The sequence below is a fragment of the Piliocolobus tephrosceles genome, chromosome 1 (assembly GCF_002776525.5).
Source record: "Piliocolobus tephrosceles isolate RC106 chromosome 1, ASM277652v3, whole genome shotgun sequence".
Taxonomy (NCBI): Eukaryota; Metazoa; Chordata; class Mammalia; order Primates; family Cercopithecidae; genus Piliocolobus; species Piliocolobus tephrosceles.
The window spans coordinates 165,721,405-165,747,335 of NC_045434.1; the positions used below are offsets into that span (position 1 = coordinate 165,721,405).

Below are 25,931 nucleotides of genomic sequence, written 5' to 3' on the forward strand. Positions count from 1 at the left end.
CTTACAAATGTGTATTAAAGTACACAATTTTTCTTTTTTCTTTCCTTTTTCCCCTGAGAGACAGCCTTGCTCTGTCGCCCAGGCAGGAATGCAGTGGTGCAATCTCGGCTCACTGCAACCTTCGCCTCTCAGGTTCAAGCAATTCTCCTGCCTCAGCCTCCCCGGTAGCTGGGATTACAGGTGCCTGCCACCACGCCCAGATGATTTTTGTATTTTTAGTAGAGATGGGGTTTCACCATGTTGGCCAGGCTAGTCTCGAACCCCTGACCTCGTGATCCGCCCTTCTTGGCCTTCCATAGTGCTGGGATCACAGGCGTGAGCCACCGTGCCCGGCCAGAGTACACAATTTTTCAAAATTCTCTTCTGCAGGCAGGTGAACCATAAAAGTTTGAAGCCCCTTAGCATAGGCAATTCTTGAAGAGCTGTCCTGTAAATGGGGGCTGAGAAATGGGTAAGTAGCTGGAGGAAGAAAGGGAGCCAAAAGAGACTCTTGTTTTTGGTTGGCTTTTGTTTTTAAAATGGTAGAAATGATAGTGTCTGTGAGCTGAGAAGAATGATCCAGACAGAGGAAAAGTGATGGTGCAGGAGAGAAGAGCTCTGGGAGGGTTTTCAGAGCTGTGAAGAAGGGCTTGGGCGTGGAATGCAGGTGGAGTTTCGGCCTATGTGGCAGGGCAAGACTGCTTTCATGCGAAATCACAGGTCAGAGGGCAGACAGGATGGCCACCGGGCAAGTCACGCTACAAATCAGGTGGTTGCCTGGGGGAAAGCTTGCAGAAGTTCTGACCTGATTGCGTCTATTTCCTCAATAAAATAGCAACAAGGTTAGCAGCAGTGAGGAAGGATGGGGGAGCAGAGCGGGGAGCTGAGAAAAGAGAAAATGTAAAATATTTGTTTAGAAGAGCGGAAGAGAATCCACTAAGAAAATATAGTAGGGATGTAAGTCAGCATTAACCACCCATTAGGGGTTGGTGTCAAGAATTTATTGGGAATAGTCAGCAAGGTGTACCTTGCCCGGCAGACGCAGGTGAGGGTGGACAAGAGTTGAATTTAACCTGCTTGGTGTTTGGCAGGTGCGTACACCTATGAGTTCGAGTGGCAAGGAGTTTAGACCGAATAATTAAAATGACGGAGCATGGACTTTGTGCTGAGGAAGAGAGAAGCCGTTGGCATAGGGATGAGTGGTGGGGGGGGCAGTGGAAAGGCGGGTAGGATCAACGGATTGTTGTGTCCTAGGGACTGTCGAATGCTGCGGCTGGAGTGTTGACTTTTATTTTGTAGATTTAAGCATTTTTACATATACGCTGAAATTACATGTTACATAATATATGTTATATATGTTATTATATGTTATATATTATATGCATATATACACACACATATTCCCAGAGGAAGTTAAACTTAACCTGGTCTCATACATACTACACATATAAAATCTGTATATACACATACGTATGTATACACACATAGACTTGTATACACACATATATACACATATTTTTCATTTCATATATTTCCCTTCCCCTCCAAGAGCCCTTTCTGACCCCTGACTCCTTTCTTTAGCAGCCCTCAAATGGTTTTCGTGGGTGGAACATCTCCCTGCGTTTCAGAGGACATCAGCGCACGTGGTTTCTTTCCTGGCCGCCGCGGCCCACTTGGTCAGTTTCCTCCTAGTTTTGGCCTGGGGCCCTCCCGCCGGGGCTCTGCCGGGTCTGCGGGTCGGGGCGGTCTTTTCACCCCGGAGGAGAGAAAGCAGAGATTGGAAGCTCGCGCGCTCGGGCGGGGCCTGTCCACCGAGCCCGGCGAGGCTCGGAGGGCCTCGGAGGTGGACGCGCCCCGGCTATTCCTCCGCGGCTGGGGCTGCTCCGGACGTCCCGCGTCTGGGGCCCGGGATTCAGCCTGCAAGGTGAGGGTGGCCGGGGCGACGGCTGCCGGGAGGGGCTCATTGTTCTGCGGGCCGCTTTGACTTCATTCTCTGCTTTTCATCCCAGGCCGGGACGGTTTAGAATGCAAATGCGGGCTGCTTTTGTAGCTGTGTGTTTGTCTGGGAGCCGTGCGTTTGTTTGGGGTGAGATCACAGCAAAAGGGTTTTGTTTGGCTTTTTAAATTCTTCTGGGGAGAGCAAAAGAAACTGGAGGAGCGCTGGGCTCGGAAGACCTCCCCGGCGGGAGGCGGGGCAGGCACGGGCCCAATGGGAGCTGCTCTCGGCTTCAGCAGGCCTGGTTTGGAAAGAAACCGGGTCAGAAGGGTGTTGAACATTAACTCCTTGTGGCCTGGCGGATGGGGAGTTGGGGGTTTTCCAAACTGCTTACCACAGAACATGCAGCCCACTAACACTGTATTTCGTGCTTCCTTTGTGCCACACCCTGGGGACATTTCCGAAGAGAAAGGTGACGTCCAGTCCTTTCACGTGACTGCATCTAAGTGTCCTCTGCCAGCAGTGGATATTCGAGCACTTCATCCTCACGACCCTGTGTTGTAGATATTACTGTCTCCATTTTGTAGATGAGGTAATTGAGACTTAGAACATCATCCAGATAGTATGGGACAGAGCTTTCTTGAAGCTCGGATATTCCTTCAAAGCCCAGGCACTTTGTTACTCGAGACCGACCAGGCCCTCAAGGGGTACCCAGCTTGGTGAGCAGGGAAAGAACGAGGTGAACTAATGAAATGATAAGTCAAATTCAGAAGAGTGGTATCCAGGTAAATGCTCGAAGCACAGGAAGAAGCCAATGGAGTGTGTTTGTTTGTTTGTTTGTTTTTGAGGAGTCTTGCTCAGGCTGGACTGCAGTGGTGCCATCTTGGCTCACTGCAACCTCTGCCTCCCGGGTTCAAATGATGCTCCTGCCTCAGCCTCCTGAGTAGCTAGGATTACAGGCACACGCCACCATGCCCAGCTAATTTTTGTATTTTTAGTAGAGACTAGGTTTCACCATGTTGGCCAGGCTGGTCTTGAACTCCTGACCTCAGATGATCCATCTGCCTTGGCCTCCCAAAGTGCTAGGATTACAGGAGTGAGCCACCTGTGCCAAGCCTGTTTGTTTGTTTTGAGATGAAGTCTTGCTCTGTCTTCCAGGCTGGAGTGCGGTGGTGAGATCTCGGCTCACTGCAACCTCCACCTTCCGGGTTCAAGTGATTCTCCTACCTCAGCCTCCCAAGTAGCTGGGATTACAGGCATGTGCCACCACACCCAGCTAATTTTTGTATTTTTAGTATAGACAGGGTTTCACAATGTTGGCAAGCTGGTCTTGAACTCCTGACCTCAGGCGATGCACCCTCCTTGGCCTCCCAAAGTGCTGGGAGGCGCCCGGCCTGTTTGTTTTTGAGTGACTCAGGGAAATATTCCCATAGGAAGTTAAACTTAACCTGGCCAGAGGATGAGAAGGGAGTAGGTTTTCCACAAGCACTGCTAGACATATCAGATCCAGGGAGCAGCAGGTTCAAAGCGGATTCTGCATCAGAATCTCTGTACACAATTCTGGTACACAGAATACAAGAACTAGAAGGCCCTTAGGAAGCTCCCACCCTTTCATTTTACTGAAGACATAAATGGAGACCCAGAGAGGCTAAGTAATTATTTAAGATCACAAAGCAAGCAAGTGACAAAACTGGAACTGGAACCCAGGTGCTTTACCCTTTAATCTGTGGTATTTCTTAACTCAGTAGTCACACATACAATGTAAGCGAGTTCACACTTGTGTAGCACTTAACAATGGGCCAAGTACTTGATAATACTTTCCTCTCTTTTAGTCTTTGTAAGAACTCCATGAGGTAACCACTATTTTAGAAAGGAGAAAACTGAGACAGAGAAGTAACTGACTGAAGATCACACTGCAAATCACGCCCCAGAGCCCATACCCTTTCCTCCTCTGCCACAGTGCTGATAAGGAGGTAAGGAAAGAAGGGAGGCCCAGAGAGGGCAGTTAATAATTTTAAGATCATAAAACAGGCAAGTGAGGAAAAGCGATTTCAATGTAGAAATTTGGACCCCTGTATTCAGATGAGGAAACGGAGACTCAGAGATGTTCAGTGACTTGCCCAAGGACACAGTGAGAAAGTGGTGGACCTCGCATTGAAGACTAGACCTGGATTCTTTCCACTCTGTCTAGCTCAGCCCCCACCTTGGATGGAGAAGCAATCAAAGCCCCCCTTCTCTTGGTATCTTTCAAATCTTTTACAGATAGCCTGAGTCCTGGTCCAGTTGCATGTTTAAATCTCCTTCACCTCCTGGATGATAAACTACCTGTGTAAATGACTCTTGTGTGAATAGCTGGGCAGGGATCAGAACCACGGTCTCCCTGCTGCCAATGTGGCGATTTTCTATACCCTTCGCTTTCTCCTGTGCAGCATGGCATCAGGGAATCTGGATCACATTATCCCCAAGAGACCAAAATGTGAGTTGCTTTTGGCTCTTGGGGTCTTTTAGAGAAGCCACATGGTACAGCAACTTTTTAGGTTTGCAGAATAAGAACTGAAGGGGCAAAGCTGGATCAGAAAGCCTGCATTGGAGGCATGGGGCGTGCTTAAACTTAGTTAGCATGCCTGTTTTGTTGTTGTTGTTTTTTGTTTGTTTTTGTTTTTGTTTTTGTGATGTAGTCTTGCACTGTCACCCAGGCTGGAGTGCAATGGCCTGATCTCGGCTCATTGCAACCTCAGCCTCCCTGGTTCAAATGATTCTCCTGCCTTAGGCTCCAGAGTAGCTGGGATTATAGGTGCCCGCCACCACGCCCAACTAATTTTTGTATTTTTAGTAAAGACCGGATTTCACCATGTTGGCCAGCCTGGTCTCGAACTCCTGACCACGTGATCCACCCTCCTTGGCCTCCGAAAGAGTTGGGATTACAGGCGTGAGGAACTGCTCCTGGCCCAGCATGTCTTAATGCTGGGTGAAGAGTGACAAGCAGACAGAAATGAGAATTGAGGTAGAAAAATGAGTCTCCCTAAATATTTCTGTATGCCCTCACTGACCTGGCGAGTACGATGCATGAGAGTGTTCAAAATTCATTAAGTTCATCTGACTTGTCTTCACCACTAGCTAAGGTGTCTCTGAGGACTTGACTTCCAGAAGGAATATTTGAAAGGAAGATTGCCACTATGGAAGAAAGCTCTAGACTAGATTTCAGGAGATTTAAGGGGCTCAAGCCAGCTCTGCCACTTACTGGCTGTTTGACTCTGGAAAAGTCAGTACACCTCTCTAGGCCTCATTCATCATTCATTCATTCGCTCTGTCATTCCATAAACATTTCTTGAACCCCTCCTGTGGGCCTGGCATGGTACTGATGCCTGAGAACTTCTAACCAGACAGCCCCTGCCATGGAAGAACTCACCCCCTGGGGAGGGAAACAGACAAGTCCAGAGATTGTGAGCGGACTCCAAACTATTCTGGGATATGAACACAGACCCCTAGAGGAACTTGTCAACAGGGCCACAGCTCTGATGGAGCTTTTGTGAACATTGGAAAAAGGCACCCCTTTTTGTGGGTGACTGTAGCTCCATGGCAGGATGCCCAGCTTGGCAAGCAGAGCACAAGAGGAGATTTTTTACTCTTAGTTGTCCCCTAGGCTGGTTGCTCTTGCCTGGTGAGGCATCTGTAGCCCAGAATGTCAAGATTGAGACATAAAGGTCCAGTAGAGGCTAAGGTGGAGGAGCCCACTTCAGGCTGAGGAAAAAACACATAAAAACTGCAGGCTTGGGGAGGAGTTTCTCACACTTGGGCACCTGGATGCAGGCCAGTGTGATCACAGTCAGTGGCGTATGGGAAAAGTGAAGAGAGATGAGATTAGGAAGATTGACAAGGGCCATTTATTACTCATTCACTAAATAAATAGGTATTGAACATCATTCCATGTTGAGTGTTGTAAACACTAGGGAAATAGCAGTGAACAAAATAGACAAAATCTTCTGCCCTTGAAAGTCTCACATTCTGGTGAGCTCCTGATAGGCCTCCAGCTATCAGAAGGGCATATTAATTTCTGCCCAGTGTTCCTTCTAACATTGTATGAGTCCCCAAATGAGATAATGCATGTAAAATCTCTCTGAGAACTAGGAACATCTGGATTATTCTTATGAATAATCACTTTTAACTTTAATCTGAGTGACCAACATTAATGCCTAAGAATTTGGAAGCCTGTTCTTGACACCAGGCACCTACTTGACCCTTCCTTCTGGGAAGAAGACACCTTTGGTCATGATGCTACAGGAACTGTCTGGGTCAGCTGAGATGGCTGGCTGGCCCCTGACTTCCCTGGCCTGTTTAGGAATTTACCAGCACATCCTCAGGGTATGGTACCTGCTGTGGTTAAAGGCTCTTTCTCTTCTGAGTGAAATACGAATAGGAGATAAGACAGTCACTGAAAAATTATGAGCAACAGGGAAGCTCTCTCTACCGGGTAAAAGTGGGTTGAGGGACTTGAAGAAACCTTGTCGGGTTGTTTTCAGGTTAGGCGCTGGGTCTGGCTTGATCAGTAGGTCTGATTCAGGTGAAGGGCTGGTTTCTAGGCGTGGGGAACTTGGCCTCCCCCTTACTGTGAAACTTCAGGCAAACCACTTCCCCTTTCTGAACTCTAGCTCCTTCCTTTATTAACCAGGGGGCTGGACATATTTGAACTTTAACAACAGAGCCCTTTGAACTCTCCTATAAAACCCTAGTATATACATTAGATTAAAGCAGTGGTGCTCTGGTTGAGGTGAGGATGGGGACCCAAGGTTCTCCTTCTTCCGCCTCCACCTTGTCCTGCCTCCTGCTCTCAGGACTTCTGTCTCCACCAGATATTGCCCTGGAGTCACTGAGAAATTTCTTTTAAAATGATTGGGTTAGATCATTTTTTTTTTTCCTCGAATTGAGTTCCTTGGGCCTTCAGGCTCAGGGTAGGGATGAGGGCAATTTAAAAGTTCTGCAGTAATTTGTACCATTTTGTGTTTATGTTGAAATGATTACCCAAACCTCTTCTCTTTCAATATAAAACAATCTGAATTATTTAGAGGATACTTCCCCTCGATTTCCATTTATAGACATTAGGTTTCAGCAGTCCCGTTTGAATTTGTATTTATGGCTCTAGCAGCACCATGAAAACATCTGGAGTATTAGCATTTAACTTTTCATGTGGTGTGTTTCCCAAATTGGGGAATTGGAGAGCTCTTTTTTCTTTAAAAGGAATGAATTTGTTAGGAGACAATGGCGTAAACAAGATAGGAATTGATTTCTCTCTCAAATATAAAGTCAAGGTAGGTGGTCCAGAGCTAGAACGATGGCTCCACAATCATCAAGGCATCCTCAGGGTATGGTACCTGCTGTGGTTAAAGGCTCTTTCTCTTCTGAGTGAAATACAAATGGAGATAAGACAGTCATTGAAAAAGTATGAGCAACAGGGAAGCTCGCTCTACAGGGTAAAAGTGGGTTGAGGGACTTGAAGAAACCTTGTCGGGTTGTTTTCAGGTGAGGTGCTGGGTCTGGCTTGATCAGTAGGTCTGATTCAGGTGAAGGGCTTGTTTCTAGGCGTGGAGAACTTGGCCTCCCCTTTACTGTGAAACTTCGGGCAAACCACTTCCCCTTTCTGGATTTTAGCTCCTTCCTCTATTAACCAGGAGGTTGGACATATTTGAACTTTAACAACAGAGCTCTTTGAACTTTCTTATAAAACCCTAGTATATACATTAGATTAAAGCCCCACAATCATCCAGACCCCTGCTCTTTCCCTCATGTTGCTCTGTAGCGCTCAACACTTGACTTCCACCTTGTGACCCAAGACTGCAGCTCCAGCTCCTGCCCTCGAGTCTGCATTCCATCCAGCAGGAAGGAGGAAAAGGGGAGAGCCTACTGTTTTATTTCAGGGACAGAAGTTGCCCAAATCACTTCTTTTCACATCCTATAATTTGGTCATATGGCTGCACCTAGCTGCAAGAAATCTCTTCAGCTGAGAAGTCTTGTGACCAACTAAAAATTATATCACTATGCAAAAGAAGAGAATAGATAAAGGGGGCAAATAGAAGTCTCTTCTCCAAGGTCTGTCTGCTTCTCAAGCTTGAGAAACACTTATTCCTACCATCCTTTCCAGGTATGAGATTCTGTGATGTGAGTAGAATCAAGGGCTTAAAGCTGAAGGGGATCTCAAGAGGTTAGCTAATGCAGTCTCCTTCATCAAATGGTGAAGATATTACAGATCCACTTTGCAGATTACTGGGGGTCTAGAGAAGTGCAGTGACTTGCCTAGGGTTAACTCAGTCAATAAATAGTGAAGGGAAAGGTGAATCTTGTGTAGCTAATCACAGGAGTGGTGGAATTCTTTGGGCACCTGGACGGGCTCTTACTTCTATTTCTTTTATTCTCATGAGGTCCTGGCTACTGCTTTTTGGACTATACTTTGCAATTATACCATCATTTGAGGGATAAACTGGACTCTGCCCTGGTGATTAGGATATTCTGAAAGGAGCACAAGCTTTGAAATCAGATGTAGTTGGCTTTGAATCCTCGTTCTGCTTCTTACTATCCGTATGGCCTGTGCGAGACATTTCATCTGTTGGCTTTAGTTTTCTCACATTTAAAACGAAGGTAATATCCATCTTGTATGTTTCTTCCTTCTATTTCTTTTTCTACCTTCTCTTCCCTTCCCTTCTTCCCTTCCTTCCCTTCTGCTTCTCTCCTTCTTCCCTCCTCTCCATCCTCTCTGCTCCCACCCCACACCTCTCTTCCTCTTCTTTCCTCTCTCCTCCTTTCGTTCATGGAATAATATCAGTGAAGGGCCTGGCATGGAACTGAGTACATAGAAGGGTAAACCAAAGTTACTTTCCTTCTTTCCTTTCTTCCTCCTCGTTTTCTTCTATCTCTTCCTTTTCTTTCTTTCTTTCCAGTATGATATGGTTTTGTATTTTTTTTTCCTACCAAGCTTAACCATAGAACCTAGAAGACTGAATATATTTAGTAGTTGGTATGCCTTAGATTTCCTTCAGAATATTTGGTGCCCATAAATAGTTTGGCCTGAGTGGTGAACTTCTACTTCCTTTTAACACTCGTGCGTATTTTTTAATCGGACAAGAGCTACGGTACTTGTGGGTTTCCCCCTGTGACTGTCTCATCACTAGACGCTGACGTGGCTATTTCCCCCTTTCTCTACTTGACTTCTGAACTCTTTAAAAGTTATATAAATTGCATGCCTACTGTGGGTTTCCCCCCTTGTCTTCAGCTACAATTTTTCTGTGAGCTTGCGGAGGACAGGGAATGTAAATCTATCTATCCGTGTAGCTTAGCTCAGGATCTGGCTGAGAAGAGGTGCTTGGTAATCTGTGCTGACTACGTATGTACACATGTTACTGCAGAGAAATTGGTCAGGGGAGGATGTATCTGGAGAAGTTATCCATTCCCACTTTCACATTGTATAGATGAGGAAACTGAAGCCACCTGGAGATTAACTTCCTTTAAGCAAGGATTCTCTGTTAAATTTCTTTATATTCATTACAGTACTTGTTAAGAACAGAGGAAGAAAGAAGGCCTGGAAACAAGGAAAAAGAAAAGAAGGAATAGAAAGAGGAAGGAAGAAAGGAAAAAGGTGGGAAACTAACCATTATTGAGCACTATAAGTAACAGTTTTAATTAAATGCTGTTTCATTTCCTCTTGATAACACACATGTGAAATAAATGTTATTATCGCGTCTTTTGAGGATGAAATTGAGGCTCAGGAGGTGTAGTCACTCGTCCAAGTTCACACAGTGTATAGGAAGTAGAATGAGAAACTGGAACAAGGTCTGAGAAGTGGAAGCAAGTTATTCTTGAATCATGAGTCAGTCACTGGCACGGTCAATTGTGAGGATGAATGAACTGAATAGAAAGCTAAAGAATCCTTTTTTTGGTAAATTTTTAAAGTTTTATTTTTATAGATTCAGGGGTATATGTATAGGTTTGTTATGTGGATATACTGTATAGTGGTAGGGTTTGGACTTTTAGTGTACCTATCACCAAAAGAGTGAACATTGTAACCAACAGGTAATTTTTCAACCCTCTCTTCCTCTGATGCTTCCCCCTTTGGAACCCTTAGTGTCTGTTATTCCCCACTAGATGTTCATGTGTACCAATTGTTTAGCTCCCACTTGTAGGTGAGAACGTGCAGTATTTGATTTTCTGTTTCTGAGTTATTTCTCTTGAGATAATTGCCTCTAGCTCCATCCATCTTGCTGCAAAAGACATGCTTTCATTCTCTTTGATTGGTGGTGTAGTATTCCATGGTGTATATGTACCATATACATATATTTTTGAGACAGGGTCTTGCTCTGTCACCCAGGGTAGAGTGCAGTGGCGTGATCTCAGCTCACTGCAACCTCCACCTCCCGAGTTCAAGTGATTCTCCTGCTTCAGCCTCCCGAGTAGCTGGGATTACAGGTGTGTGCTACCAAGCCTATTTAATTTTTGTATTTTTAGTAGAGATGGGATTTCGCCATGAGGGCAAGGCTGGTCTCAAACTCCTGGCCTCAAGTGATCCACCCACATCAGCCTCTCAAAGTGCTGGGATTACAGGTGTGAGCCACCAAGCACAGCCATGTTTTCTTTATCAACTTAGCTGCTGATGGACACTTAGGTTGACTCCATGACTTTGCTGTTGAGAATAGTGCTGCAATAAACATACAAGTACAGGTACAAGTACTGGGTAGATGCCCAGTAGTGGGGTTGCTGGGTCAAATGGTAGTTTTATTTTTAGTTCTTTGAGAACTCTCCACACTGATTTTCCTCGATGTTGCACTAGTTTACTAATTTCTTCCCTGCTGACAGTGTATACGCATTCCCGTTTTTCCACATCAATACCAACATCTGTTGTTTTTTGACTTTTTAATCATAACCATTGTGACTGGCGTAAGGATTACCTTTTAACAACAATCATCGCCAAGTTATATGACCTCAGGAAAGATAGTCGCTGTCTCTGACACTCAGTTTCCTCTTTTATAGTGAAAAATGGACTCTGAATGCCAAGGTTCCTCTCAGCTCTCCGGTGCTGGGATTCAGTGTAACTCTCCCTGAATTCCTCCGCCATCGTGTGAGCCATTTAAAAATGATGGATTCTTCCAGGAGGAGCGATGTCTCTTTAACTAGAATCGTCAAGGTCAGGCCAAGCAAACTTATTTGGGGTTTCTGATGGGATCACTCTTAATTGATTGGGGTGAAGAGTTCAGAGCTAAGTTGGAGGATTGGCTGTTCAGCTCAGTGCTGGCAGAGACTGGGGCTTGACATGATTTGAGGTTTTCTGATGACAGCAATTCTCTTAAACAGCTGACGGGAGAGGCTTTCGTCCAGAACCCAGCAACACTTTCCACTCCCTGGAGAATAAGAAGGGAGCTGCTGAACAATGAATAAATATGCTGTCTTGGTCACCAGTGAAGCGATGTCAAATTTCTGGGGCTTTCCTATCTTTTACTCAGCTAACCGCCTGAAGGGTTTTCAGTGTTCCTTGGGTGTATACGTGTGTATTATTCCTTTGTTTGCTTTTCTCTTTCTTTTTTTTTTTTTAAGATTTTTTTTTTTTTTTTAATTCTAGGTTTGAAAACATTTAGGATCATATGAAATTTTGGATTACTTTGCTCTCCAGTATCTGTGAGTGGTTTTTACTCTTCTGATATTTGTATTTTCTTTCTCCTTATTACTCATTTAACTAAGATTTATTAATAATAGTAAGAGTTAAAATTGGAAGAACTTAACCTATCAATGGATACCAGGCACCATTGTTTCAGATATGAGGAGGTACTATATTCTTTCAATCAATAAACATTCATTGAACACCCAACCATTTCTAGACATTATTTTAGACAACAGGCATTCAGCAATGACCAAGGCAAAGTCTCTTTCTTCATGGGGTTTAGACTGTGGTGGGGAACACAGACAATACGCAAGTAAACAAATATTTGGTATATTTTCAGGTTACCTAAATACATCTTCAATGCAAAACAACATTAACATGGCAGGTATTAGAAATTCATTTTTACATATGCAGAAATACCAACGTGCGGATAATTAACTTCTCTGCCCAAAGGGAGATGAGAAATTGGATTTAAATCCAGTCTTTCCAGTACATATTGAGGCTGTTGAGGCTTTTTATTGTGATACATCTGTACTAAGCCCAGAGACTGATGAAGTATGAAGCTCTAAGGCTTGAACTCCAGGGTGCGCCACTTGCATGGACCCTTTCTAAATTCACTTTATACCTGACTTTTAATCTTTTTCCCAGTGAAGGCTCACCACACTTTGTAAGCCTGGGGCAGGGAGGATGGGTCTCACAAAATCTGGATGGACCCTCACTGAGCTACAGATTCTAAGGCATTCCAGGTTCCCTCAGAAGCCAGTGGAAGAGACAGATGTGAAAACAAATAATCTTTTTACTTTCTTTTTTGTGAGATGGAGTCTCGTTTTGTCTCCCAGCCTCCACCTCCCAGGTTCAAGTGATTCTCGTGCCTCAGCCTCCCAAGTAGCTGGGGTTACAGGTGCCCACCACTGTGCCTGGCTAATTTTTGTATTTTTAGTAGAGACAGGGTTTCTTCATGTTGGCCAGGCTGGTCTCCAACTCCTAACCTCATGTGATCCGCCTGCCTTGGCCACCCAAAGTGCTGGGATTACAAGCGTGAGCCACGGAGCCCGGCTGAGAACAAATAATCTTAATACATAAAAATAAAAGCTATAATAGAAGTGTTACAGGCTTCATTATTCCCCTGCCCCACTTCATATGTTGAAACCCTAACTCTTAATGTGACTGCATTTGGAGATAAGACTGTTAGGGAGAGAGTTAAGGTTAAATGAGGTCATGTTTAACTTTAATTATAACCCTAATTTAATAGTGCTCTTAAAATAAAAGGAAGAGACACCAAAGACACTTGCACAAAGAAGGGGTCCCTGTGAGAACATAGGGAGGAGGTGGCTGTCTGCAAGCCAGGAAGAGAGCCCTTACCAGGAACTGAATTTGCTGGCAGCATGATCATGAACTTCTAGCCTCCAGAACTGTGAAGGAATCAATTTCTGTTGTTTAAGCCACCCAGTTTATGGTACTTTGTTATGGCAGCCCAAGCAGAGTGATACAAAGTGGATGGATTTGAGGATGGGGGAAGCAATTCTGGCAGGTAAAATAGCCCCAGTGAAGGTAGGGAGACTTGAGCGAACATAATATATTTGTGGAACCATAAATAATAATAGTGTATTTTTGTGGAGGATTAAGGCAGAGCAGGAATGGCTGAAAGATGAGTGATGACAAGCAGGCAGGGAAAAGTCACAAAAGGCATGGCATGCCAGGCTGAAGAGTGTGGGCTTTATCTGATAGGTGTGGGGCACACCTGATTTGCCTTTGAGCAGAGGGAGAGTCAGAATCCTCATGGTGGCAAAAGGGGTCTGGATGAGAAGAGGGAGATTAATTAGATGACTAACGTAAGAACTCAGGTGAGAAAGTGTGTGGCCCCGAAGTAGGTCAGTGGGGATAGAGATAGGGGTATGTTTTGGAACTGGAGTGAGTGCAAGGGAAAGAGAAGGGGGAGAACTAGAACGACACATGGGTTGCTCGTTTGGGTACCTGGGGTGGATAGTGCTTGGAATATTCTGACCTATGTCTAAAGTGATTTAAATATATTCATAGAATTCATTTACTTATGAGGACAAGAGCTTAGATTTCTCATATTTCAAAGATCTATTGGGTGGAGTTGGGCTATTGTCCTAGATCTGCAGGTCAACAGCATGCTCTGCTGTTTGGGAGCCAGCAAAGTTCAAACAGGATGGCCAGGAGGTGTGGGAAAAGATCTACCAACAGGCTTTCCTAGCAACATTACACTTCTTAATAGGATGCTGGTTTTGCCTCCTACTTTTTTTTTTTTTATTTCAATAAACCCAAAACTTGAGTGAAGGAGGTTACAATGTCTTGGAGAGAGTTGAGGTCAAACTTGGGAACTACTTGGCTTAGGGCAAAGAACACTTCTGTCTTGACCTGAGTCTTGACCCAACTTGCTGTATGCCTTTGGGTGAATCATTTACTGTCTCTGGCCTCAGAATCATCTTCTCAAAAATGAACCACTTGGGTTAAATGATTTTCAGTTTCCCTTTTAGTGCTAATATTCCATGTGCCAATATTTAACTAACTTTATAAAAAATGTGCAGAAATTAAGAGTCAGGGGAAGATTAAGGTCTCATTTCCAAAGACAATGCCTAATTCATTCCTGAAATGACAAGCTTTAGCTCTAAGTCCCATTTTATCTCAGTCTGGACTCATAGACTCATAGAAGACACTAGAGAGGAGATGATATTTGGAAACCATCCAGTCCAGCCTCTTCATTCTACACTTAAAGAGACTGCCATTGCACTCCAGCCTGGACAACAAGAGTGAAACTCCATCTCAAAAAAAAAAAAAAAAAAAAGAGAGACTGAGAAATGTGAAAAGCATCATCGAAGGTCATACAACTGGTTAATATCAGAGCCAGGAATCAAACCCAGGTCTCCTGACTAGGGCCACGTGGGGTACATGGCCACCAGGTTATGCCCTGCATGACTCCATACACTCCCATGTGACTGGTGCTCACCTGGAGTAGTGTAAGGTGGAGCCCCTGCTCTTGACCCTCATTTTAGCACTCCTCTCACTCTATGTGTCTAATTGTGTAAAGTGCCTCCTCCACCCACTGGATACCTGGGCATCCTCCTTCCTCCTTTGTACCTTCCTGGTGAAATTCTGTTGATCCTTCAAAACTCAGTACAAATATTACCTCCATGATAACTCTTTCTTCCTTTGGTACACACCTTTCTCGCCGTATATACTTAACATATCACAAAGGAATCGGTTTTTTATCTCTCCATAGTTGATCTAATAAAGGTGTTAACTGTGTCTTACCTATCTTTTTACTTCTGGCATCCTTAATTAATGGCCTCGGAATTAATGAACACAACAGATAAGTGATGGAATGAGTATAAAGTGAGGTCCTGGAAAATATAGACTAGAAAAGGCCTAGGAAGCCACATCCCATGAGGTGTAAATATGACCAGGGTTTCCCTCTCATCTGGTTATTTCTTGGACCTACAGGTCATCACCCTCATTAAGGACAGCTCCCCTAAGCTGTAAGCAGGAAATGCCTTGGTATCAGGCCCAATGGCCCATATTGAACACATAATCCCTTGGCCCGTGACTCACCAATGGATTCCAGAAGGCACGGTGTGGGTGGCCTCCCTCTATCAGTCAATAGTTGAGTGTCCTAGCCTGTGATTGGAGCTCCTTCTTGCCACCCAAGCTTATAGGTCTCTCAGATGTAGCCTGTATGGAGACCTCTGGCCATCAGTCCTGCTCAATTTCTAACCACCCACCAGGAGACGCAGGGAAGCATCCATAAAAACTAGCTTTTATGACCACTGACACCCCCTTGAGCATGGTCATTACGATTATTTACATTTATGAGACACCCTTGGTGCAGTGGGGGCAAGGGAAAGGCAGTTTGGCAGCCTCAACACAAGCGGATGTTTCTATATAACCCCCGAAGGTGCTCCCTCCCACCTAGATGAGTTCATTTGCATCTACATTGAGGAGCTCATAGAAGCCAGGGCAAAAGCCACTTAATGCATCTTGTATAATATTAACCCAGGCATTTCCAAGGAAGTTCAGTTAACCAAAAACCAACAGAGGAGATGGGCAATTAATCAGATCTTGAGTTGTGTACTTCTATTGATTTGTTCTCTGGATAAGGTTGATGTGTGCAAAGTCTTTTATTCTTTCTTTCTTTCTCAGTAAAATATATAGACTTCTGACTTTATGGCAGACCCTGTGTCTGGTCTTGGCATTGTCTAGACAAATAAGGCAAGCTGTGCCCCCAGAGAACTCAAATTTGTGGAGAAAATAGGCATGAAAACAAAACTCTATTATTACAGGTGATGTGTAAGAGCCAAGTTCATAGAAAAGTGGAGGTCTAGAGGAGGGGGTGGTCAACTCAACCCTGGGCGGGGGTAGGTTAGGAAGGATTTTCAAGAGGAAAAGCTCAAATGGTGTTTGATGGATGATGACAGTTTGGGGGTGTGTTTGTGTGGACCTTACTGGCAGAGAGAATGAGTAAGCAAAGGTATGGGAGGGTGAATGGTGTGGCCTGTTCAGGGAACCCTAAGCCATGCAGACAGACTGGAACCCACATTGTGAGGGGATAAGGTGTTGCCCATCATTGAAGAAGGGCAGCCATGACTGCAGCATTTGGAAGCACTGGTCACCTCTTGGAATGCACTCCTCCCTTGTTTTGGAGTGCACTCCCCTCGATGGAGCAGCTCCTACCTGTCTGGATGCTCCCTCTCTGTTGTTGGTATGAGATTGTCTTTCTCTGCCCACTCTTTATTACCGGTGTTCCTCAGGGTTCCCTCCATGATTTTCCTCATTCTAGACTCCTCTCTGGGAATTTTTCCACTGCAGCGATACCCCAAATGACATATCTCATCCAGATGAGCTCTATCCTGAACTCCAGATGTGTACATGGATCCAGCTAGTGGACATCTCCACCTGATAGGAGTGGCCATCTGCTCCCTAAACTTTCATGCATTCTCTACTTCCCATGCTCGTGGAAAGCATTCATGGCTGGGCGCAATGGCTCATGCCTGTAATCCCAGCACATTGGGAGGCCGAAGCAGGTAAATCACCTGAGGTCAGGAGTTTGAGACCACCCTGGCCAACATGGTGAAACTTTGTCTCTACTTAAAATACAAAAAAATTAGCTGGGAGTGGTGGCATGTGCCTGTAATCCCAGCTACTCAGGAGGCTGAGGCAGGAGAATCGCTGGAACACAGGAGGTGGAGGTTGCAGAGAGCCAAGATCATGCCATTGCACTCCAGCCTCAGCAACAAAGCGGGACTCCATCTCAAACAAACAAACAAACAAACAAACAAACAAACAGAAAGAAAGAAAAGCATTCATATCCAGCTATTCACTGTATCCTCAAACATCGAATTATCCTAGACTCTTCACTTTCCCTCGTACATTACACCAAGTCTATCAGCCATTCATTCACTTGCTTATTCAATATTTATTTAATTCTTTTTTTTTTTTGCCAGGGCTTTGTCCAGCAGCAGGTGATATAGAGATGAGTGAAACAGAGTCCTGGCCCTTGAGGAGCTCACAGTCAAATGGGAACAAATGCACATGAACAGGTGGCTGTCACTCTTGGTGCACAGTGCAGCAATAGAGGATTATGAGAAAAGACGCATACACCAACAATGGGGGGTGGGGTGAGGTGACAGAAGTTGAGCAAAGCTTCCTCGAGGAGATGATGCCTGTGCTGATCCTCAAAGAATGAGTAGGAGTTTGGCAGGGCAACAGGGGGTGTGAGATGGTGAGGAAAGGGAGGCATTCCAGGCAAAGGGAAAACATGAGACAATGAATGGGGGTGATAAATGGTTTCTCTCCTGCATCTCTGACTTTCTTTAAACTACAAGCAAGTCAGAGCTGCAGGAGAGAAAAACAAAAGGCAGAAGTGGCTGGGGATGAGGAGAGAAGACTGAATGATGCAGGGCCTCGTGTTCCCTGGTAAAGAGTTTGGATGTATCCCATTGGAAATAGTGATCCAACAATTTGAGCAGGGACTGATTTTACCAGGTTAAATGTTGCAGGAAGATCATGATAACAGGTGAGGAAGGTTGGCAAGGGGAGCAGGGCTGGCTGCAAAGAGAAGGCCCAGAGAGTGAGGATCAGGCCTGAACTAGATCAGGTGCTCCAGGGAAATTACAGGAAGTGATATTGGCGAGTGATACTGGGAAGACATTTCCCAAGTAGAGTTGACTGCCTTTGCCCATCATTTGAATGTAGGAATGACACAGAGGTAGAATAAAGATAATGAGGTTTTTTTTTCTAGCTGAATGACGGGTGAAAATCAGTGTGGTTTACTGAGAACACAGGTGCGGAAACAGGCTGAGCATGATGAGTGAGTACCTTTAATTTTAAACCAGTTTTGAGATATTATACCCCAAAATGCTTTGTGAGCTTGAAAGATATTTTTCACACAGGGGATGGGGCTGACTGCAGCTCCTGGATCTGACCTTGTCCTCTGGGGCTTGAATCCATACCCTTGAAGTGGGGACAAAAGCTCAGGGCAGACCGTAGGCTGTTAAGCAATGAGGATAGCCAGGATCGAAGTCACAGGGACTGTCAGACTGAGAGGAGTCTTTGGTAACTTTGCAGGCCGGCTGTGCTGGGCCTCCTGCTCTCTGCCTCTTCCCGCTAGGAATGCTGGGATGTTTGGGTTACACAACAAATCCCCCTCTGCACCAGAAGGGGGAGGAATCTCTTAAACTCTGCCCATCCTCGCCTTCATTCCCCTCCACTTCCACGTGTTTCTCATTAAACGACTGATAGAAGGGGCTGGGGTCGTTGGTAGATTTATCATCACTCTGTCCTCCTCCAACTCAATCCTCCAGAAGAGCTTATGGTCTTAAAGGAAAAGGGGCGTTGAAGAATAAAGTGCAGCTATCAGGGAAAAATGATTTTAGGGCTATGTCTAGATATTGGTTTCCTTTTCTTTTTCTTTTTGCCTCTTTATTTTGTTTTAAAGGGCAGGTGTTTTCTGGTGTTTTGGAGCAGAACATAACTTCTCATGGCTTGCCTCTGACTTCTTTCAGGCCTCTGCTCAAAATGTCATCTCCTTATAGGCATTTTCTCTATGCACCCTGGTCACACTCCATCCTTTTACTTTGCTTTAGTGTCCTTTTTATCACTGAAATCATAATATATACACTTCGTGTACTTATAGTCTGTCTTCCCAATTGAAACATAAGCTCTATGTGGACAGGGACCTTATCTGTCTTGTTTAGTGCGATATCCGTGTCAGTTAGGATCTGACAGTGTATTGGTTTCTTAGGGCTGACGTAATAAGGTACTATAGACTGGGTGGCCCAAACAGCAGAAATTGATTGTTTCATAGTTCTTATATTAGGGTTCCTTAGTGGGATGGAACTAATAGGATAGGTGTATATACGAAAGGGAGTTTATTAAGGAGAATTGACTCACAAGCTCACAAGAAACCAGTCCGAGTCCCAAAACCTCGAAGTAGGGAAACTAACTGTGCAGTCGTCACTCTGTGGCCAAAGGTCCAAGAGCCCCTGGCAAACCACTGGTGTAGGTTCAAGAGTCTGAAAGCTGAAGAACTTGGAGTCTGATGTTCAAGGGCAGGAAGCATTCAGCATGGGAGAAAGATGAAGCCTGGGAGACTCAGTGAGTCTGCCCATTCCACATTCTTCTACCTGCTTTATTCTAGCCTCTCTGGTAGCTGATTAGAAGGTGCCCACCCAGATTGAGAGTGGATCTGTCTCTCCCAGTCCACTGACTCAAATGTTAATCTCCTTTGGCATCACCCTAACAGACACACCCAGGAACAATACTTTGCATTCTTCAGTTCAATCAAGTTGACACTCAATATTAACTGTCACAGTTCTGGAAGCTAGAAGTCCAAGATCAAGGTGTAGGCAGGGCTGGTTTCTTCTGGGGGCCATGAGGGAGACTCTGTTCCATGCCTCCCTCCTAGCTCCTAGTGGTTCCTTCAGTGTTCCTTGGCTTATAGTCACATTACTCCACTCTCTGCCTTCATCTTCACATTGACATTCCACCTGTGAGTGTGTGTCTATGTTCAAATTTTCCCTTCTTATAAAGTCACAATTCATATGGAATTAGGGGCCCAGCATATTTCATTTTATTACACCTGCAATGACTGTATTTCCAAATAAGATCACACTCTGAGATACCAGGTGTTAAGACTCCAGCATATGAATGCCGGAGGGACACAATGCAACCCCTAAGCAACACATAGTAAATATATCTGTTGAAGGGAGGAATGAATGGACAAAGGCATGGAGGCAAGAACTAGCATGGAGCCTGTAGAGGGCTCTGGGTTATTTGGGATTCTTGGCTCATAAAGAGCAAGGCAGGGAGTGGGGAGGGCTGACACCTGGAGGTGTACGTAGCACCTCCTTAGCACGTGGGAAGCACTCAGATGGTAGCTGCTACAATTTTCATTTTTACTTGTCGTTAGGTGAATGCATGACTATCTCTGGGGCAATGCATCCCTGCCCCTAGAAGACTCAGTTCACGACTCAGTGGGGCTGACCTGTCAGCAATCTGGGCTGGCACCATCCTGTTTTCCAAAGGCCATGTGTTCACTGGCTTACTCAGCAGGTCCTTGAGGCCCACATCTTGTACGGAGGCCATCTAACCTGGTTGCTGTTCCTTTATACTCCAACAATAGGCTGTATTCTGCCCGCTGATAAATAGTCTTATTATTCATGAACTGAGATCAGGGAAGGGTTGGTGGGAGTTCTGGAATGTTTCCTTTAGGGTCATAACCACTGAAACACAATTTCTGACTAATCAACCCTTGTGATACGGCATGGGCAAGGTAACAGCATAAATAGCAAAGGAAACCAAGATTAATGTGGAAATGTCTCTGGATATCAGGATAGGAAGTTGCGAAGGAGCCAAGGGGGCTCCTTAGAGAATGAGCTGGAAGTTGGAAGAGATAACCTAATGGTGGAGTGAAAAAGGGGCTCTGGTGTTGACATGGCCTGACATGAATCCAGCCTCTTCCTCCTATTAGCTGTGGGATTTGAGGTGAGTCACCTTTCCCACTGTGAATCAGTTTCCCCTGCTCAGAGGTGGGAATAATATAACCCATTGTGAAAATGGGAGAATGCACGAGAATATAACACAGGGTCTGGCATTTAAAAGAGCTCAGTGCATGGTAGCAGTCATAATAATAGCTCACACCAATGGAGTGATTATAATGGGCAAGGCATTATTCTGATTGCTCACCCATGAGGTCGGCGCATCATAAAACTCATTTTGCAGTTGACAAAACAAGTTTGGAGGGTTTAAGTAAATGCCTAAAATCACATGGTCATTAAGTGGTGGAGCTGAGATTCGAACTCAGGCAGTCTATGCTAAGAACTTGTGCATTTAACGATTATGCTAAGTAGTTGTAGGCATAATTATAATTGATGTGAATGTTCACTAGCTACAAGGCAAACATTTGGGGCTTTTTCAGTCAAGAAAACTGGAAAGAAGCTAAATAAAAAAAAGTGATTAAAAGTTATTAAGCAATTCTCAGATTCCAGGTTATAAAAATACTTAGATTATCTCAATAATGCTCATGTTTGGCCTGGAAAAGATGTATTCTCACCTGCATTTTAGAAACAAGGAAACTAAGGCTCAGAAATATGGCACAGCTAAGTTTCAAATCTAAATCTGTTTGGGTCCAAAGCCCAGCCATTCTCCATCATACCTGCTGCCTCCAGGAAATTAACTAGAGGTCACCTTCTAGGGGCTGCATGACATCCCAGAGCAGGGATGACTAAAACCTGGGAGACTTTTCCTGACTTGCGTCAGAGCTGACTGGGACGGAGAACCACGAACAAGTTCCCAGTACAGTGGGTCCAAAATGAGTAACAAATCAGACTCCCAAAGGAAGTTTAAAAGGCAATAGGAAAAATACTGCTGGGATCTGATGGACTATGGGGTGCAGAGGAAACATCACAGAGCAAAGAAGATGGATAGGAGAGCCTATATTTAAAACTGGCTCGAGGTAAGGAAGGAAGTGATTGACCTAATTTTAGAAAGACTCAGACTCTGAGGCTCCTAAGGTATGAGACGTGGAAACTTGGGTGAGGATTATTTATCATTTATCAGCTTTGGCTTCCAGAGGAGGGGTTGGAGCTGATTCAGCTGAAAAGCATCCCCCGTGGGCTTTGAAGTCAGATAGACCTAGGGTCGAGCTGAACTTGGCCAAGTTACTAATTTCACCACTCTAAGCCTTGGTTTCCTCATCTATAGTATGGGCAATAGTATCTGCCCAATAGCGTTTTTTTTCCAGAGTTAAATGAGAAAAGATAGGGAGGCCGAGACGGGCGGATCACAAGGTCAGGAGCTCGAGACCATCCTAGCTAACACGGTGAAACCCCGTCTCTACTAAAAAATACAAAAACCTAGCCGGGCGAGGTGGCGGGCGCCTGTAGTCCCAGCTACTGGGGAGGCTGAGGCAGGAGAATGGCGTAAACCCGGGAGGCGGAGCTTGCAGTGAGCTGAGATCCGGCCACTGCACTCCAGCCTGGGCGACAGAGCGAGACTCCGTCTCAAAAAAAAAAAAAAAAAAAAGAGAAAAGATAGAAAGGGCCTAATAAATTACCTGACCCAGATGGATACTCAATTAATGTCATTGAATGAATCGTCATGGAGAGACCACGTGTTTATAAAAAAAAGTCTTCAGTGAATCATGATAAGAGTATTGCCAATGGACTCTAATTTCTTTGATTAGAAAAGAGGTTTTCATGTTGGTTGCATTTGTTTTTTTTCCTTATTTAATGTCTACCGCACTCTGAAGACTTTAAGAATGTTTAATAATTGAATGATTCTGTATTTACATACTTAAACCCTGGCATAAAATATTGTTGCTAATTACATAATGCACTCTGGCTTACATTATAGGACTTCTGGATTTTTTTTTTTTTTTAAACACCATAATCTCTTTTCTCTTCAACACTGAGATAGCTTTATTTTTTCTTCTGGTTCTAAAAATAATAAAAGTTGGTTGAATTTGTTTTTTTTTTTGAGACAGAGTCTTGCTCTGTAGTCCAGACTAGAGTGCAGTAGTGCAATCTCAGCTTACTGCAACCTCTGCCTCCCAGGTTCAAGCGATTCCCCTGCCTCAGCCTCCTGAGTAACTGGGATTATAGGTATGCACACACACCCGCGGCTAATTTTTGTATTTTTCATAGAAACGGGGTTTCACCATGTTGGCCAGGGTGGTCTCGAATTCCTAACCTCAAGTAATCTCCCTGCCTGAGCCTCCCAAAGTGCTTGGATTACAGGTGTGAGCCACCGCACATGGCCAAACATTATTTTATGAACTCACTGTGCTATAAAGAAGAAATTGAAAGAATACCCTCTCATTTGACTTCCTAGATATAGCCATCTTTTATGTGTATATGATTTTAGATTTTACTTTATAAGCATATATGTTGCATTGCATTCTACACACACACACACACACACACACACACACACACACACACTTAGAGCAGTCTTGACTTTTAGCTGAATACATTGCCGCCTAAACTAAAGACAACTAGCCTATCCTCCAGCTAGATGTGTCCGTGTGGTTAGCTTCTGGCCATTGACAGAACAGAAGACGGGTTGTGGAGCACCGTAGAGGTAGCTTAAGAGTCATTGACTTGGATGAGAGGTGTGTCTTTTCACGCTTTTTTCTGCCCTCTTTCTTCTGGACTACAGAATAGACGTGAAGCAATCATCTTTTTTTTTTGTTTTTTGGAGATGGTGTTTCGCTCTTGTTGCCCAGGCTGGAGTGCAATAGCGCAATCTCAGCTCACTGAAACCTATGCCTCTTGGGTTCAAGTGATTCTCCTGCCTCAGCCTCCCAAGTAGCTGGGATTACAGGCATGTGCCACCACGCCCGGCTAATTTTGTATTTTTAGTAGAGATGGGATTTCTCCATGTTGGTCAGCTGGTCTCGAACTCCCGACCTCAGGTGATCCACCTGCTTTGGCCTCCTAAAGTGCTGGGATTACAGGTGTGAGCCACCATGCCCAGCCTGAAGCAATCATCTTAAGCCATGAAGTGATCCCGAGGAGGAAACCACATACTGGACACCAACAGAAAGGCAAATGAGTCATGATAACTTAGTGGAATAGCCATGCCAGCCCTGATTGCCCTTCATCAGGTCTTCCTCATCACTGGAGAATAATCCTCTGTGATTTTAAGTCACTGTGGTCAGGTCTTCTATGAATTGTACTTGGATGCAATCTCTAAATGACACACAGTCCTCCCGTCCTCTTAAATTAAATTTGTATTATAGATATTTTCCACCGTCAATGCATAAAAAATCTACCATATTCTTTTTAATAACAAAATATTCATAATAGTCCATTGAAAGGATTTATCAAAATTTACTCAATTCTTTATTGACAAAACTCAAAATTTCTTTGGAAATTATACACAGTATGGTATAGAAATCTTTGTGCACAATTTAATATTCTCTTAGGGTAAGAAGAGGAATTTTAAGGCTAAAAGATTTGTGCATTTTAAATAAATAGGTATTGCCAAATTGTCTCTAGAAAAGTTGTTTCAAGTTATACTTCTTAGGTACATTTATATGTTTATGTAATTACATATATATATATATATGTTATACATTCAAACCATGAAGAATAGCATAAGAAATGTGGTATGCCTCAAGGCCAGGCGCAGTGGCTCACGCCTGTAATCCCAGCACTTTGGGAGGCTGAGGCGGGCATATCATGAGGTCAGGAGATCAAGACCATCCTGGCTAACACGGTGAAACCCCATCTCTACTAAAAATACAAAAAATAGCTGGGCATGGTGGCGGGCGCCTATAGTCCCAGCTACTCGCGAGGCTGAGGCAGGAGAATGACATGAACCTGGGAGGCGGAGCTTGCAGTGAACCGAGATTGCACCACTGCACTCCAGCCTGGGTGACAGAGCAAGACTCCGTCTTAAAAAACTAAAAAGAAAAGAAATGTGGTATGCCCACTATCCAGTTGAAGAAATAGAACATTTCCACAGCCCTTCTGAAAGATCCTGTGTACCTCCTTCTCACTGCTCACCAACCCTCTTCAACCAGCAGGCTAGTATCTCTTTGGCTCCTTCAACAGCCCCTGAGGCGAGTGGGACTCTTTCAAGAGCAAGTGATAGACAACCCACACCCCTGCTCTGCAAAAGAATGTATCAGTTCATACAGTTTCAAGATCCTGGGCTGGGACTGGCTGGAGGAGTCTCACATGATCTCTCTTCCTCTCTCAGGACTCCTTTCTTCTGTACTGGCTTCAGTCTCAGTTTCCACATAGCACCAGGATGGGCCAGCAGCGCCAGGTCTGCATTCTCCAGGTTTCTATCCAGAGGAAAAAAATACTGCATCTTCCCTTTAGCTCCCACACAAGACCTGGCTTCACTCTGATTAGATTAACCAGAGTACCGAGCCAGTCCTGAGCATACTAGCTCCCACTGTGGCTTTGTCATCTGGAGTCTATCAAAGCCTTTCTGATGCTAATTTATACTTTCTGCCTGTATTGGGATAACAAACTCCAGGAGTTAACTACTTTTTTTTTGTAATGTACTCCCTGGTAGAGGACATTACAGAGATAATGTCTGCTAACATTTACTGAGTGCTGTAAAGTCTGGGACACCTCACCTTATTCAGTCTGCCTAATGTCTCTCTGCAAGGTGTGTATAACACCCATTTTATAAATGAGGAAAGTAGAGAAGATAAGTAACTTTGAGCTCACACAGCTCGTGTGTGTTGCGGTTGACCTCACTGCAATGTCTAGTGGCCACATGGCAGGCCACATGGCCTCCGTTGCAATAGGCATGTGTTTACCTCACAGGGCTGTTGAAAATGTCACATGAAAACACTGTGTCAGCTGAAGCACTTCACAAACATCAGTTCACTGAACTCATTGATATGCCATAGATTTACCTACTTCGAGCCCCCAGGGGGAAAGGAAGAGGACAGATTGGTCACTGGCCTTGTCATCCTGAGATCAAAAAATTAAGCAAGGGAAGAACAAGACAAATTATTCCCCAAACTGTTTTTCTGTATTTCCACAAAGGCTGTCAACAACTCTTTGGGATTTTAAGAATTACACAAAACACTTTTAAAACAACTATGTACTCTAGACAAACAAGGTGCTGGGAGGACCCTGTGAGGGGTGGTAGAAAGAACTAGAATTCAGAGTGGACAGATCTGGGTTCCAGCCTTGCCTCTGGCCATTGCCGGCCCTCCTGCCGGCCATTGCCTTGGAGACTGGCTCAGTCTTCTTGCTGGCCTCAGTTTCCCCATTGGTTCAACAAGGGGTTTGAATAGAGACATTTCCAATCCTAAAGTTTTTCATCTGTCCAATAAATATGGAGTGGGGGCGACGAGGAGGTGATATGGAGTGGGCCGAGGAGGAGGTGATA

The 25,931-nt window shown here is 44.6% G+C and overlaps 1 protein-coding gene and 1 long non-coding RNA gene across 2 annotated transcripts in view; both read left to right on the forward strand.

Annotated features, from left to right (window-relative positions):
• The first annotated feature begins 1,570 nt into the window (after positions 1-1,570).
• Positions 1,571-25,931, forward strand: part of LOC113224792 — a 67,847-nt gene continuing 43,486 nt past the window's right edge. Inside the window, exon 1 of the mRNA XM_031935872.1 lies at positions 1,571-1,903. Coding sequence (XP_031791732.1) covers positions 1,571-1,903 — 333 coding nt within the window. The remainder of the gene's footprint in view (positions 1,904-25,931) is intronic.
• Positions 10,932-25,931, forward strand: part of LOC111523300 — a 44,178-nt gene continuing 29,178 nt past the window's right edge. The window contains exons 1-2 of the long non-coding RNA XR_002725494.2: positions 10,932-11,081; positions 11,514-11,569. This is a non-coding gene — a long non-coding RNA (uncharacterized LOC111523300). The remainder of the gene's footprint in view (positions 11,082-11,513; positions 11,570-25,931) is intronic.